Source organism: Anneissia japonica, unplaced genomic scaffold (genome assembly GCF_011630105.1).
Source record: "Anneissia japonica isolate Jap-2015-1 unplaced genomic scaffold, ASM1163010v1 scaffold24_len2511860_cov200, whole genome shotgun sequence".
Classification (NCBI taxonomy): domain Eukaryota; kingdom Metazoa; phylum Echinodermata; class Crinoidea; order Comatulida; family Comatulidae; genus Anneissia; species Anneissia japonica.
Window position 1 is genome coordinate 399,450 of NW_022730786.1, and position 13,687 is coordinate 413,136.

General features: G+C 35.0%; 2 protein-coding genes across 2 annotated transcripts; one reads left to right on the forward strand and one right to left on the reverse strand.

Annotated features, from left to right (window-relative positions):
* Nucleotides 1-522: 522 nt before the first annotated feature.
* On the reverse strand, nt 523-8,745 carry LOC117115028 (splicing factor 45-like). Its single transcript, XM_033258668.1, has 12 exons — nt 8,602-8,745; nt 7,938-8,039; nt 7,405-7,598; nt 6,432-6,598; nt 6,133-6,281; nt 5,913-5,987; nt 4,775-4,976; nt 4,313-4,461; nt 3,954-4,051; nt 3,533-3,631; nt 2,741-2,813; nt 523-2,216 (listed from the first exon to the last, which is right to left on the reverse strand). The coding sequence occupies exons 2-12, from the start codon at nt 8,014-8,016 to the stop codon at nt 2,119-2,121; spliced, it is 1,383 nt and encodes a 460-aa protein (XP_033114559.1). The 5' UTR covers nt 8,017-8,039; nt 8,602-8,745; the 3' UTR covers nt 523-2,118.
* A 23-nt stretch (nt 8,746-8,768) lies between these two features.
* LOC117115030 (ribonuclease P protein subunit p14-like) lies at nt 8,769-12,358 on the forward strand. The gene is made up of 3 exons (XM_033258670.1): nt 8,769-9,012; nt 10,477-10,711; nt 11,474-12,358. Exons 1-3 carry the CDS (start codon nt 8,924-8,926, stop codon nt 11,534-11,536), a joined length of 387 nt encoding a protein of 128 aa, XP_033114561.1. The 5' UTR covers nt 8,769-8,923; the 3' UTR covers nt 11,537-12,358.
* Nucleotides 12,359-13,687: the final 1,329 nt, after the last annotated feature.

The window sequence follows — 13,687 nt, forward strand, 5'->3', positions numbered from 1 at the left end:
TATAAAAAAAAATTACAGCACTATGTGAGTATTTAAAAGAAGCATTTAATGGCAATTTGTTATTAGGGTTAGGGTGTTCTTATTTATCACTGTTATGTGCTATAAATCATAGCTCAGAGATAATAAAAATGTTACTATACATACTGCAGTGTAATAATACTGTACCCGAAATTCCTTTGAACATTAATGTCTGCTAGTCAAATAAAGGATTTGGATGTGAGGATTATAGATGGAAGTTCGTAAAGCAAGCAATTATATCAGTGGCATTGCTATGGGGAATTGAAGGATGTACGCCCCTCCTATTACTCACCCGACTGGAAAGTTGCCGGGCAAAAGAATTGCACTCAAGTTGCTGATATTCCTCACTCAGTCATAGAATCACCCACTTAACCTTTGTGCCTGCCACTATCATTACCACCACCTGTCAACACTTATAGATACACTACTGGCAAACTATATATACTGAATACCCACTACAGTATATCAATAGAGAGAATATAACTTTTAAGAACACACAGCACATCATTTTCCATTGCTTTGTTTTTATTAGAGAATTGACAGTAAAACAATCTCATTCTGCTATTAGGTTTATCAATATTAATTTTAAACCACTAACACCAAGAGGTAGGTAAAATACAATTTTATATTTTGTTCAACACAGCATTAGCATCCAGTTTGCAAACAATATTAATTAGGCATAATAGTCATGATCCTACTATATAAAAATTATTGAATCTCAATGTCACCATTTTACTCTACCTTCCACATTAATTTTCCTATATCATCAGAGCAGTCACTAATTTGCTATAATGACTGGTCTTATTTGCGGCTGATGTGCAGAAAGATCAAACAACCCTGCTTAATTACACCGTAAAGAATAAGGCAAGCCATGCGAAGGTAGCAGGCTATATAGAGACCTTGGGCCCTAAGGAAATTTTTGAAAGAAAATAATGGCTTTTAAGGCTTCTACTTTTCAACAGGGCCTCAAAACTTAACAATTGGTTAATACCTCATGTTTGCCTTTCTGGGATTGTTATGCCAATTTTCAAATACAAATTTTATTATAAAATTAGTAGTTGATTAGAAGTAAAATACATTACTGTATCTATAGAATACAGATCCACACAGAGATCTATAATGGTTATATACCAATGCTCTGCTGAAGCCTGTGTGAAAAACCCACAATATTTCTGATTATCGCTACTAATAATTATTGCAAATGGTTGTAACATACTTTCCAAAAAAAAAAAAAAAAAATCACTACTAAATCCAATTGCAATTTGTTCCATTGATTGGACAATGCAAATCAACAGTTAGATGATATACTCAACGGCCTGGGATGATGAGATAACATCTTGCAAAAAAGTCTTATTAGCATGAGGGCTTCATTGAATCTGTACACTGGCTTAGGTTTATTCAATGAAGCTATTGATAGTTTTAAGTCTAAATGCTCATACGAGTTCTTTGATCAAGCTATAAATGTTTCTATAGCCTCTATGGCTGTGTTCATACTCTGTTTTTTCATGTTTTAGGCGTAGATTTTCTAGGCGTTCATACTTGTCAAATTTATCGCGTAATTAACACAGATTTGATGCGCTGAAGAAGATTTATTGTGCTGATGGATGCCTACAGATGCTGTTTAATCGCTAAGTTTGGTGTGTTGGATTTTTTAAGGTCTTTTCAACAAATCACGATTCGGGGAACATATTTAAGTGGATTAGCAGTAATCTTCATCGCCTAAATTGTAAGTATGAACGAGCCCTATGTTAGAATGAGTCATTCAGCTTAGCTTTCAAATATTCCTTATCAAGTACACTGGCATTCAGTCAAGCCTTCAATGTCCTGTAAAGATGGGCACTCACTGTACGACCGTCGGCTAACGAATCCAACTTACTTCCTGTGAACTTTAGAAGGGACACGATCTGCTGATTGTTGGTGGCAGTCTGAATGGATCGTCATTAAAAATGATCTGTTGCGTCTGCATTGTGTCATTGCATTCTCAATGTAGTCGCGTCGACCGATGACCATCGTGCAGAGTGTGTGCCCGGCTTTAGCCTGGCAAGGGTCCTCCGTAATAGTATCCATGTTCCCTTAGTCTGTACAGTATGCTAACACTGGTCATTCATTTAACTGGTAACCTTTGTATTTCTCCACAGAATAGAAAGATGCTTTTACAACTCTACCACCAAAATATCTTCCATTTAAGTCTACAACAGCTGTAGAAAAAGCAAAAACAAACATCTATATAATTCATTTTTGACAGAATTTAATATATTATATGCAAATGCTTGCACACAAGATCAATGGCTTAAAATCAGTGGCATATCTAGGGGGTGCATGGGGGGGGGTCACACCCCCACCCCAAAACAATAAAAAGCTTGCACCCTAGTCACCTCCCCCTTTGAAAACGTAAGAAGCAACAAAATCAAGCTCAAGTAGTTAAAAATCACCTCATATCACCTGGGTTTGCGAGCTAGTGCCCTCTCACTTAATCATTGAGGCCCCTACCACCACACTTCCCTGTTGCACCCCAAACTTATCAGCCCCCATTTCAAGACTAGCTACTTATGACCTTAAGGATTATTTTGTAATGTCGCAGCTAGTAATCACTGCTTTAGATTACAAATTCTCAAATAATTTGAAGCACATCAATTCCTTGGTATTATCATGATTTATATGATAGACATACTATAATTATTTAGTAATTACTAATGTTAAAGCATTTTACAAAAGAACATACCTTTGATGGCTGATTCCATTCTAGCAAATTCAACAAATATTCTCACAGCCTCTTCTTCTACCTTGTCTGGTTCCTGTCAAATGTATAAAACATTATTACAATATTTTTTAAGCATGTTTATTGATCAGTTAGTAATGTCTGTTCACAGTCCAGTACTTTGCTTAAGTTCTTGGGGCAAATTGCTATAAGCAGTCTTTAGATGGTCTTAGCCGGCTATAATTGTGACCTCACTACTGGTCTATGATTATAGACCATTGCTTCACTGCGGTCTAACCAGTTAGCCTCCTAAATTTTAAAGCCTACTCGTAGGAGGCTTAAAACGATCTTAAATCATTTTCATCATGGCGTTACAGGTACTAGACCTAGGCCTAGTTCCTCAAAGACCAAGAATCGAAAGATGAATATTATGCAAGCTTCTCAGCGTCTATAAAAAACCGGTCTAAGTTTATTTCCGTTCATTTTGATAAATATGCATGTTTTGAGCGAGCGTAACAGCACCCTCAATTTCATGTTACCAGAGAGTGCTCGTTTGCATTTCAATACTCAAAGCGGTCTAATTGAAGACCGTTTAATAGCAATGGTCTTAGCAGAGTGACTTTAGTAAGGCTGTCTAAATGATAAAGCCGGCATTATTCGAGGAGTTAAGACTACCAGTTAAGACTGATTTATAGCAATCTGCTCTGGTCTGCGCCTCATCTACACTACCATGTTGAACAAGAAATACACAACATTTGCTATGCATCTCAGCTGCCTCACACAATTTCACTGACATTTCAGGTTCATTTATCTTACCTCGTAAATTACCACCTTGGTAACTGGTCCGTACTTTGAACATTCCTCAGCCGTCTCGGGTTCAAGATCTTCGTCAACTTCCCCTGGTCCAACCATGTTCTACCAAAGCCACAGATGTAAATTTATTGGTAATAACAACATTTGTTAAAGACTGTGGTGTCTCAATATGAAGAAAGGATATGTACTTTAACTGGGAATTCAATTAAAACTTCCTTTTTCAGAGGTGCTTTAATTATTGGGTCATTGGATCTGTTGGCAGCGATGCACAAACAAATGGTTAATCTCAAACAAACTCTTACTACTTTGCCACAAGCTCGACAGTTACTAAACATGCTTCATTTATCATCTTTATTATTTTTATTATCATTATGATCATTATCATTATTATTAATATAACTCTTATTATTGTTACGGTACTTACCATGAGCAACACAACTTTTGTAGGATTTTTTAACAAAGATGGCATGTTTGTAGTTTGTTGCCTAGGAATATTTGGTAACGGAAATTGAGGCAAAGGCTCTGTAATAAAGAAATACAAATATCAATACTAAAAATAATAATAATTAAAGTTATAATATATATAATTAATCACATAGATGTGTGGTTATTAAGATGTCTGCCTTACAATCCAAGATTATTTTAAATTAGTAAGCAAAGTAGAAATTATAGAGAACATGTTTTGATTGTAGTTATAGATAATTACAGAGTTTATTTTGTCCAGTGACGAGCCACTTTATGTTGAAATAAAAATGATGTTAATAGATAATTAAGCTACGGTACCTGACTTTGAGGCATCAATGATCTTGCCTCCTCTTTTACTTGTTTTCTCCACTGACAATGCTGTACTTATTCCTTGCTCAGACTTGCCTAAACCTCTACCTTCTTTAAATCCATACTTAGCCATAATTTTAGCAGCAACAGATGCAGCTCTGAGTATAGATGGGGGGAGAAAATAGTGGCCAGTGAATACACAGATAGGAAATACAAAAAATTTAAAGACATTTAAATGCAAGGTAAATGTAGGAGAAAAACCAACAAATCACAGCATCATTGTGCTTAATTGTGTGTAAGCTTGATCCTAAATACTGTAGCAGCCAGAAAAGTCACTTTGTAGTTTAAGGTTCATATCACTCTACAACAAAATGGGTGCACACAGGCCAGATATTTAGACTTCTGATTTTAAATCATTTTTTTTTCACTCTGGGAACCTTCCTTACAAAACACTTAAAAAGAGATTCTCACCCTAAACCAACTGGAGGCTGGAAGTTTTGTATCTTGGAGGCATTTGGAAGAAGATCTAGATCCTCAAATTCACTGCCTGGAGGTGGTGTTGTCGACCTTTCAGGATGCAACTCCTCCTGGTTTGATTTATTTTTCTTAATGATGTCACCAAAGTTTTTTGGCCGTGTTGACGATGGTGGTGGTGGTAACATTGGTGCTTTTACTGGTAACCAAAGAACCAAAAACACATTTTCAATTGGATACAGAAATTAAGACATTTCCTGACAAATGTTATCTGGGTTTTTTTTTTTTCATTTGTTTTTTTTTTTTTGGTACGATAAAAAAAATGATTTTAGTATTACTGAGTCTAATAAAATTTTGCATTGTTATTTTTAAAAATTTATTTATTTGTCTTTTTTATTTGTTTTTTTCCCCAGAAATTGTGTACACATGAACTGTTGCTGCTGTAATCTGTGAAGGAGAAGGTAACCCCACCAAGTACCCATTTATACTCGTGGGTAGTAAGGAGTAATGCAGAATAGGTGCCTTGCTCATGGACACAAGCGAAATACAGTTGAACTTGCCTAAGTCGAATCCAAAATGCCATTGAAAAATTGTTCGACTTAGATAAAATTTGACTTCCAGTTTGTTAATTAATGGAAAACACAACAATTTGGCATGTAAAATAAGATCGATTTAGAAATTATTCGAGTTAGGCAAAGTCGACTTAGTCAAGTTTAACTGTACACAGACGGATTACAATTACAACCTCAAAGTTCTAACATCAACATCACTCATCCTAAAATTATTAACACCAACATCTTAGTATTTACAAAATAATAATTATTATTTTTATCAGCATAATTATTGCTAATTAATATAATTATGTTTATACAGTATAAACTACTATTTACATTTGCAATATTTGCTACAATTCAGGAGTCCAATTTCAGCCATCATTGTCAAGTGGTATGACACCGGGCCTGTACCTCTGAATTTGCGAGTTTGGTTTCCACCTGAATTACATTTTTTCCATATGTACAGAATAATTATTATCCGTGCGCCAACATGTCAGATTTAGGTAAAAAAAAAAAATACTTTAAATGGAATACCATTATCATCTGTTAAAACATTAAAATTAAATTTACTGATAACTTACACTCTTCCTCTGTAGGTTGTGCATCTTCATTGATCAAGCTCGATGGTGGAGCAATCATAGCACAGGCCCCAGCACCTAAAAAAAATAACAAAAATATTATATTTTTAGTGAGAATTCTTAGTTGTTCTCTGACCACGTTAATATTATGATATGAATAGATGTCTTAACATAGCATAAAAAGATATGACTGAAATAATAATAACTGTCCCAAAACCCCTACTTCTCCTTTTTTGTTTGTCACGCTCATCATCTTCCTCTTCATCGCTGTCTGCTGGTCTTCTGGAGAATCCTTGAGGTGAACGGTCACGCTTTTCTCGGTCTCTATTCCGATCACGATCACGTTCTCTCTCCCGTTCCCTCCGTTTTCTCCTAAAATTCAAATATAACACATCTTGAATTATGGTACTCAAACACATACACCAATACAAATCACAATTAAAGATGATTTAACAAATAAAAGTCAGAAAATAGTACATTATTTCTTAAATATCTTGGACTGCACGCATTTGTCTAACATACCTTTCTTCAATGTCCTTTTCTCTTTCCAGCTGTCGTTCTTTTTGACGTTTTTCTCGCATTTTTTTAACTACTTTCTCATATTCATTTGGATATGCAGGGTCGTACTCATTTCCAATATCACTTCCCATAACATCTATTCTATCACCTGTAAATATTGGCTGAGAATGCTGAAAAGCAAAGTTCCTCAATTAGTAATTCAATATAAACAACAGTAATAATAATATTAATGTTAATAATTAAAAAACGAGAAATTTAAATTTTTAATTATTAGAGAACTACAGTGAGACAATAATCATATTTGTATAATGAATAAATAGATTGTATTGAATTAAATGGCTCATCTATTGGGTCAGAAATCCCAAGGCATTTTTGAGCAAATATATTAATAAATTGAAACAAACAATATGTTGTTTCCTGCAATGTTTTGATAGATTCCAGTTTTTGGTTTTGTATATTTAATTACTGGCATTTGTATTTTTTCTTGATGTTATTTCTGATTTTTTTTTTTAATGCATGCAGTATTTCAGACTGTCCTGTTTCTTAATTTATTTATTTTTTGTATTTAGGCACACTTTATTCAAAAATTGAATACACGGCCACATGGCCCAACAGGTAAAACATACAGTAACTGGCACGCAAACCAGAGTCACCATGAAAAAAAATCTTGAGGAACATGCAACTGATTTTTTAAAACCCTATTTATAAAGAGTGACCCTTTAAGTGTATTCTAATAGGTTGGCTGATATTCAGGGCCCTCTAAAATAAATGAAATAACATACTTTTATCAACGAAGACTCTTTATGAGGCTTAGGCAGTAGTGTTGTTTTTAGCTGTGAATAACTTTAAAGTTATTAAAGAAGTTAACTTTCAATTGAAAATCAGTTTTGTTTGTGTCCATCCTGATTGAGTAGAGACAATATCCTCCCTCTATAAGAGATACCATAGCAAAAGAGAAACAAATAATTCAGGCTACCTTTGAAGGGGTAAATGATGGAGCAACAGGGGGTGATACTGCCATGCCTTCCTCTACTAACCCGATGCTCTGCCCTTTAAGATCTACGACCGGTGCCAATGTAGCTGACCGTATTTTCCTCTGAGTTTCAGTCAATGCAGCCTTCTTTAACCTCAGCTGGGATTGCATCATCCGAATCCCAGCTGACCATCCCGCTAAATTTCAACAGAAAATAAATCTTAGAGAAAATATCTGGAACTTTAAATCCTGTCAATTTACATCAAAAGAGGTCCATAGGTGCCAATGTATCATTTGCTGTGCAAGCAACCACAGAACACAGGATAACAACATTTTCAAATACCATTATTATTAAGTAAATGTGTAAAAGATATAAATATATATAAATATATAAATTATTATTATATATTTCATTCAAGAGTCAAACACAACACAACTCTAATGAGTTACAAATGAAGGAAATAATATCCATGTACAAAAGTTATCTAAATCAAACTTTCTTATAACACTCATTATTACTAATCAGTACAACTTACAGACATCAGACTTCTTCCCATCATGGGTTTTTTCCTTCTTCGGACCTAGATCAACACCTAAGCCATCGTAAAGCGACATTTTTTTGCTCTTAACAATCGATCCTGGTTGTTATGAAAAAAACATAATAGCAGTATTCACAACAAAGCCAACTAGAGAATATATGAGAAGTTTACCATATATCACCTTGCTTTTTTACATTGGAAAGCAGTACATAGTTATATTAGTTTACTACTGAACATCAGATCATCTTTTCCAAAAGTTAGTTTATCAAGCGCCCTTTTTATTTTTTACAATGGTTTTATAGATTCTTTTAATAACAATAATTAATTTTATATAAATTATAAATCTTACATTTACTTGACTCTATGATCAGAGAGGCACAATTTATTTTTTGGCAATATGTTAATTAATAGATATGCATGTAACAGTAAAAATATAACTGTAGTAAGTGTATATTTCGTGCATGCATGGGTCAGCGCTAGCCTGGGTCCACACGTCCAAACAACATCAATTACGAGAATCTGACCGCCCCGGCCCCCTAACGACGCACAAAAAATAGGGTCTAGCCAAATGTCCTGGATAGGCAGAGGCCTAGCCAAATGGAAATTTATGGTTTACATCAATTAACCAGACGTTTAAGGATAAGCCAAAATCGATACTTACATATAGCTAAATGGCCCTACTATGTTACTTAATCTTCTACACATATATTTGAGTAAATCCTCCGCTTGAAACCTGAACAATATCCAGTAAAAACACTCGACTGCCAACCTTGCGTCGTCGTTTCTTTCGTTCATGTGTTGTGTTTGTTTCCTCTTAGAAGAGGGCGCTGTTAGTATTGCCAAAATAATTGTAAACATTGGGAGCATGAAGTTGTAGATCTGGACTCACTTCTGATCCTTTTTTTGTCTTTACTCCTCAATATAAGGAAGCAATCGTCTGCCGAACAATTATTAATGTTTCTCCATAGTTTATAGATTGCAAAATGTCACAGGAAACCAGTAAACTCTGCGATTCACCATACACACGTGTTGTTAGTAAACGTGCTGAACAGTTTTACATCAAATTCAAGCTGTAAGTGCTGGTACTGTACTTAGTAGCAGTGTGTTGTTGGTACTAGTAGTAGGACTTGATTCCATTTCATATCAAATTGTTATTTTTAGTTGTTTGGGGCTGCTATACATTGTATAAGAACTTTATTCTTCCTCGGCTTTGTATTTTTTGAGGAAATATTGACGTATAATGTATATAAATCACGATATTATTATTATGAAATAGAGATGGACTCTAACACAGTTAGCAACTGTCTTGCAGTTAAATTATAAATAAATTTTGGAACGTTCAAATCAATTCAATTCATTTATTCGCCTCAACAGATAGAAGATGAATCTGCATGCGTGATAAAAAGTTAACCAGGATGGGAACCAAAGACCTGCTGTCTATGCAGATGCCTTAACCCACTGACTTATTGTGCTCGAATTATGTATTATGATTTTTCATCTGCATTTAATACAATTCAACCTCATCTTTTATTTGACAAATTAGATCGCATGAATATTCCTTTTCCCTTAATCTCCTTAGTTTTTGATTTTTTGATTAATCGTTCTCAGTTCGTAAAGTTAGATAAAGACGTAAAGTCAAATACAATTAGGTCCAATACGGGCGCTCCTCAGGGAACTGTACTTGCCCCCTTTTTATTTAGCCTTTACACGGCTGACTATAGATCAGCACATTGTATGTGCCCTGTTATTAAATTTGCTGACGAGATCTATCGCCAATCCACTCCATCAATATGTCGTCTTTCAGCGAAGTGGTAGGCTGAGGTCTCCTATTGTCCACACCAATCGTTATTCCTGTTCATTTATTCCTGCTGGGATTAAACTTTTTAATGCACATTTTAAACGTTAATTTTATGAATATTTTTTTTATGTGATTGTACATTGTTTTTTAAAAGTTTTATGTGAGCATTCAGTTTCCTTCGTTGAAGGATGAATAAAGTTTTACTTTGACTTTGACTTTGGCCAACTAACTTCATTAAGGCATACAAATAACACAGCAACAACATTCTGATTTTCAGGAGATGGGTTAGGTTGTGGACAGCTTGCACTCTGCAGTGCAGGAAACTGCAGATTCCCCATGATATTGGGTGAGTCGAGTGGCAGAACGGTAAGGCAGGGGCGCTGCTAGCTACAGCCTTAACATCGGCGTTTGTTCTAGCCGCTCCTCACCCATGGTTTGGTTGGTAGAACCATGTCTTCTCGGATAAGGACTTAAAGTGGAGGTCCAGTGTATACATCTGGCTCATGTGCACTTTAAAGAACCCATTGCATCTTTCGGAAGAGTAGGGAGTTACCCCGATATTATGGTTCATTTCAGCCCGTCGTTGTGGAATGATGTGAACATGTATCTACCATGAAGCACCTATTTACGGCTATTAGGTAGTCACGGACCATGCCCATACCCAAAATTAAGTCAGAATTACTGTATTTTCTCACTCTTTATTCTACTCGTACTCTAATATTACATTGTTGTTCACAGGCAATATGAAGTCGCATCTCCACTTGTTGACGCCATGATGCTAAAGAGCATGGTAACCAAAGCTGTGACTGAGCTTCACGGACATGCTGCTGCTGCTGTCGATCTCCTTCAGTATGATCAAAAGAAGATGGAAGGTATTCTGAGAGTCAATTCAAGTGGATTTGTCAAACTATGGAGCTCTCTAACGTTATTCAGCCAATATGATGAAAGAGCATGTGTGTTCCACGTTTGTCAGGCAGGTTCAATCAAAATGGTTATCAGGGTCGGAGAGGGCAGGGGGGTGGGGGATGGAATGTTCCACCGGTTTTGCCACTGCCATCAGAAAAAATATTAAATGGTCCAACCACTACTAAATGTTACAATATTTCCTAATAGCATATACTGAACACAAATCATATCATTATTGGATATTTATTTATCTGATTACATCTAGGCATGTTTGAAATTTGTGCCCCCTCATTAAAAAAATTACAGATCCACCCCTCGATGTTGTTGCTAAAGGTCCCACAAAACAACAGTAGCCTATAAACATGTACATTTATAGAATATGCTGGTATTCCTTGCCCTGCTCGGATTGGTCGGTTGTTAAGGTTCATTAAGACATTAGAATCTTTTTTTTTTTTTTTTGCTGTGTGTGGTGATACCCAATGCCAGTACACTTCAGGGTGAAGATTTTTCCATCTTCCCCCACCCCCCCCAACTTCAAAGAGACTTGTAAAGACGGTCTTTATTATGTGACAAACTAAACAAATTTTATATTCTTTGGGCAGCTTTAAGCTGTCAAGACTATCAAAAACATTGGACATGCCTAAATATGGTCATGATGACATCACATCATGACTATATATGGGCACATCATGACTATATATGGGCATACAACAGTATTTTTGTCAAATAAAATTTGGTAGTCGGGACAGGATTTTAGTGTAGTTTTTAGTCACATGAAAACTCCCAGAAATGTAACTGCTGTATAACCTTTTTATTTTTTATTTTCCAGGTTACTCCACACTTACTAGCACTGGCCGCTAATAGCAGAGACTTTACCATTCCTGTATCCTGATGCATTTTATTGACTATGACAAGATAATTTGGTGTTAAGGATTTCTGGAAGATGTTGCTGTCAAAATGACTGAAACATTATGGCTGTGCATTCATCAGTGTTGTCGTAAAAACTATACTGTTATGGATCCAATTAAACACAAGAAAAGAGTTCACACAAAAATTGAAAATTCAATAATCAAAGATTGATTTTATTCAGCAATGTTTTTAAGAGAATAATTCTTTTAGCTTCAACACTGAGCTGACTATTCAAGGCCCTCAACAAAAATATCATGGACTTGAATCTGTTGGCCATCTTTATTCCACAAGCCCATGTTAATTTATTTACCTTATTGTAGTGTTTCAGACAAATATTTTTGCTTTGAGGTTTCTCAAAATATACTCGGATACACAGATTGTATCATTTCCCTGGCAAGGCGCTACAATACTTGTCTCTTCAGGATACAGTTGGCCCTGTACAACAATTTGCGCAATAAGTGATATTGTTTTAAAAATCCAGCTGTATATTTTATAAATTTTTAGTGTATATATAGGAGTATGGAGACATTGTATAAAAACAATTTGTACATTTAATGTAATGTAATTAGATTTATATAGCGCTTTATACCAAAGTCTCAAAGCGCTTGAGGTGTGGACTAGCTCATACAGTAACTTTCTTTCTTCTCCCCTAATGGGTCTCTACCCGGTAAACCAGTACTAGCTACCCGGTAAACCAGTACTAGCTACTTTCGTCTGCCTACAACAGCCATGTTTTATGAAGCATATTTTTTAGAGGAAGGGGTTTTACATTATATATAAACTTTAATAAAATTACTTTACAGTATTTGTGTAGAAATTATTTCTGTGTGATTTTTAGTTCCTATGCATGCAATGCAATAGGAACTATTGTAATCACTCTTCTTTTTCCTTTGTTTTTTATTGTGTGTAGTATGTGTGTGCGTGTGTGTGTAGACATTTATGCAAATGCGCATGCGTCAAAGAAAAGTTTTCCGACATTTTGTTTTACCTCGCGATGAGAAGTTCGATGTGAAATTTCTGTTCAATCAGGGCTCACGATAAGCGATCGGCAAGTCGGCATGGATGAAACTATTTTGGTTTTACGGCAAAAAAAAAATCAACTGCTGTGGCATAGGTATTTTGAAGAAGGCCTAAAATAAAACAAAAAGGTTTTAATACTTGCTGAAATACATCGTTTTTTTCATTTAGATCTCCATTTTTCACTAACTCCATGCGACGTTTTTTTCTGTTGTACGAGTACTCATATGAAGGTACTATATCCCCAAGAGTTGGCTATGTAGCAATGTACCCTTTGAATGCAAATTGAAGACAAGTGAAGATATAAAGGCAGCCGACTGTCGGGTACATAACGACTGTCTAACTTTCCACAAAAACATGAGGCCTAAAAGCTAAGCCTAGTTCAGTACAGTAGTTACTGCGATGCGAGGGTGGTAGATCATTCATTCAGTGATATCATGTTATCGTCTAATACATTTTAATAATGTGTGTAAAATTTAAGAATGCACCGCGTGGGTCGCTTTCTTTGTTATGCGGTAGTAGTATACGTAGCAGAGTGACAGCAGCAATCTAAGCCTAGCCTAGGGCCTAGATAGTATACGTTCTTAATCATCGTAATGAAAACTTTGGGTGACAGACGATTGAGCCTAACTGGTGTGGACTATCGGACCCAAGATAGATTCAAATACATTGTAGTCCTAGTAGGGCACTGCCACCACCCCCACTCCTGATATCATTCCAAACTACTGTAAAATGAAATTACTGTATACCTAGCTAGGCCTAGGCCCTATTTTTCAAAGAAATTTGCTAAAAATATTACTGTAATTTGCCTGTCGAATTACATTACCAATGTGGTCTAAAATAACTATTTTGGGCCATAAAGACTCCCCCTTGTATTTTTCAACCTCCACACAAATTTGACCCAACATATATATATATATATATTATTGTTATTATTATTATTTATGTATATGTATATTTATATATATTATTTATATATATATATATTTATTTATATTTATATATATATATATTATATATATATATATTATTTTTATATATTTTTTATATCTATATATATATATATTTACATATATGTTTATATATATTAATATTTTCATTTATATATAAATAAATA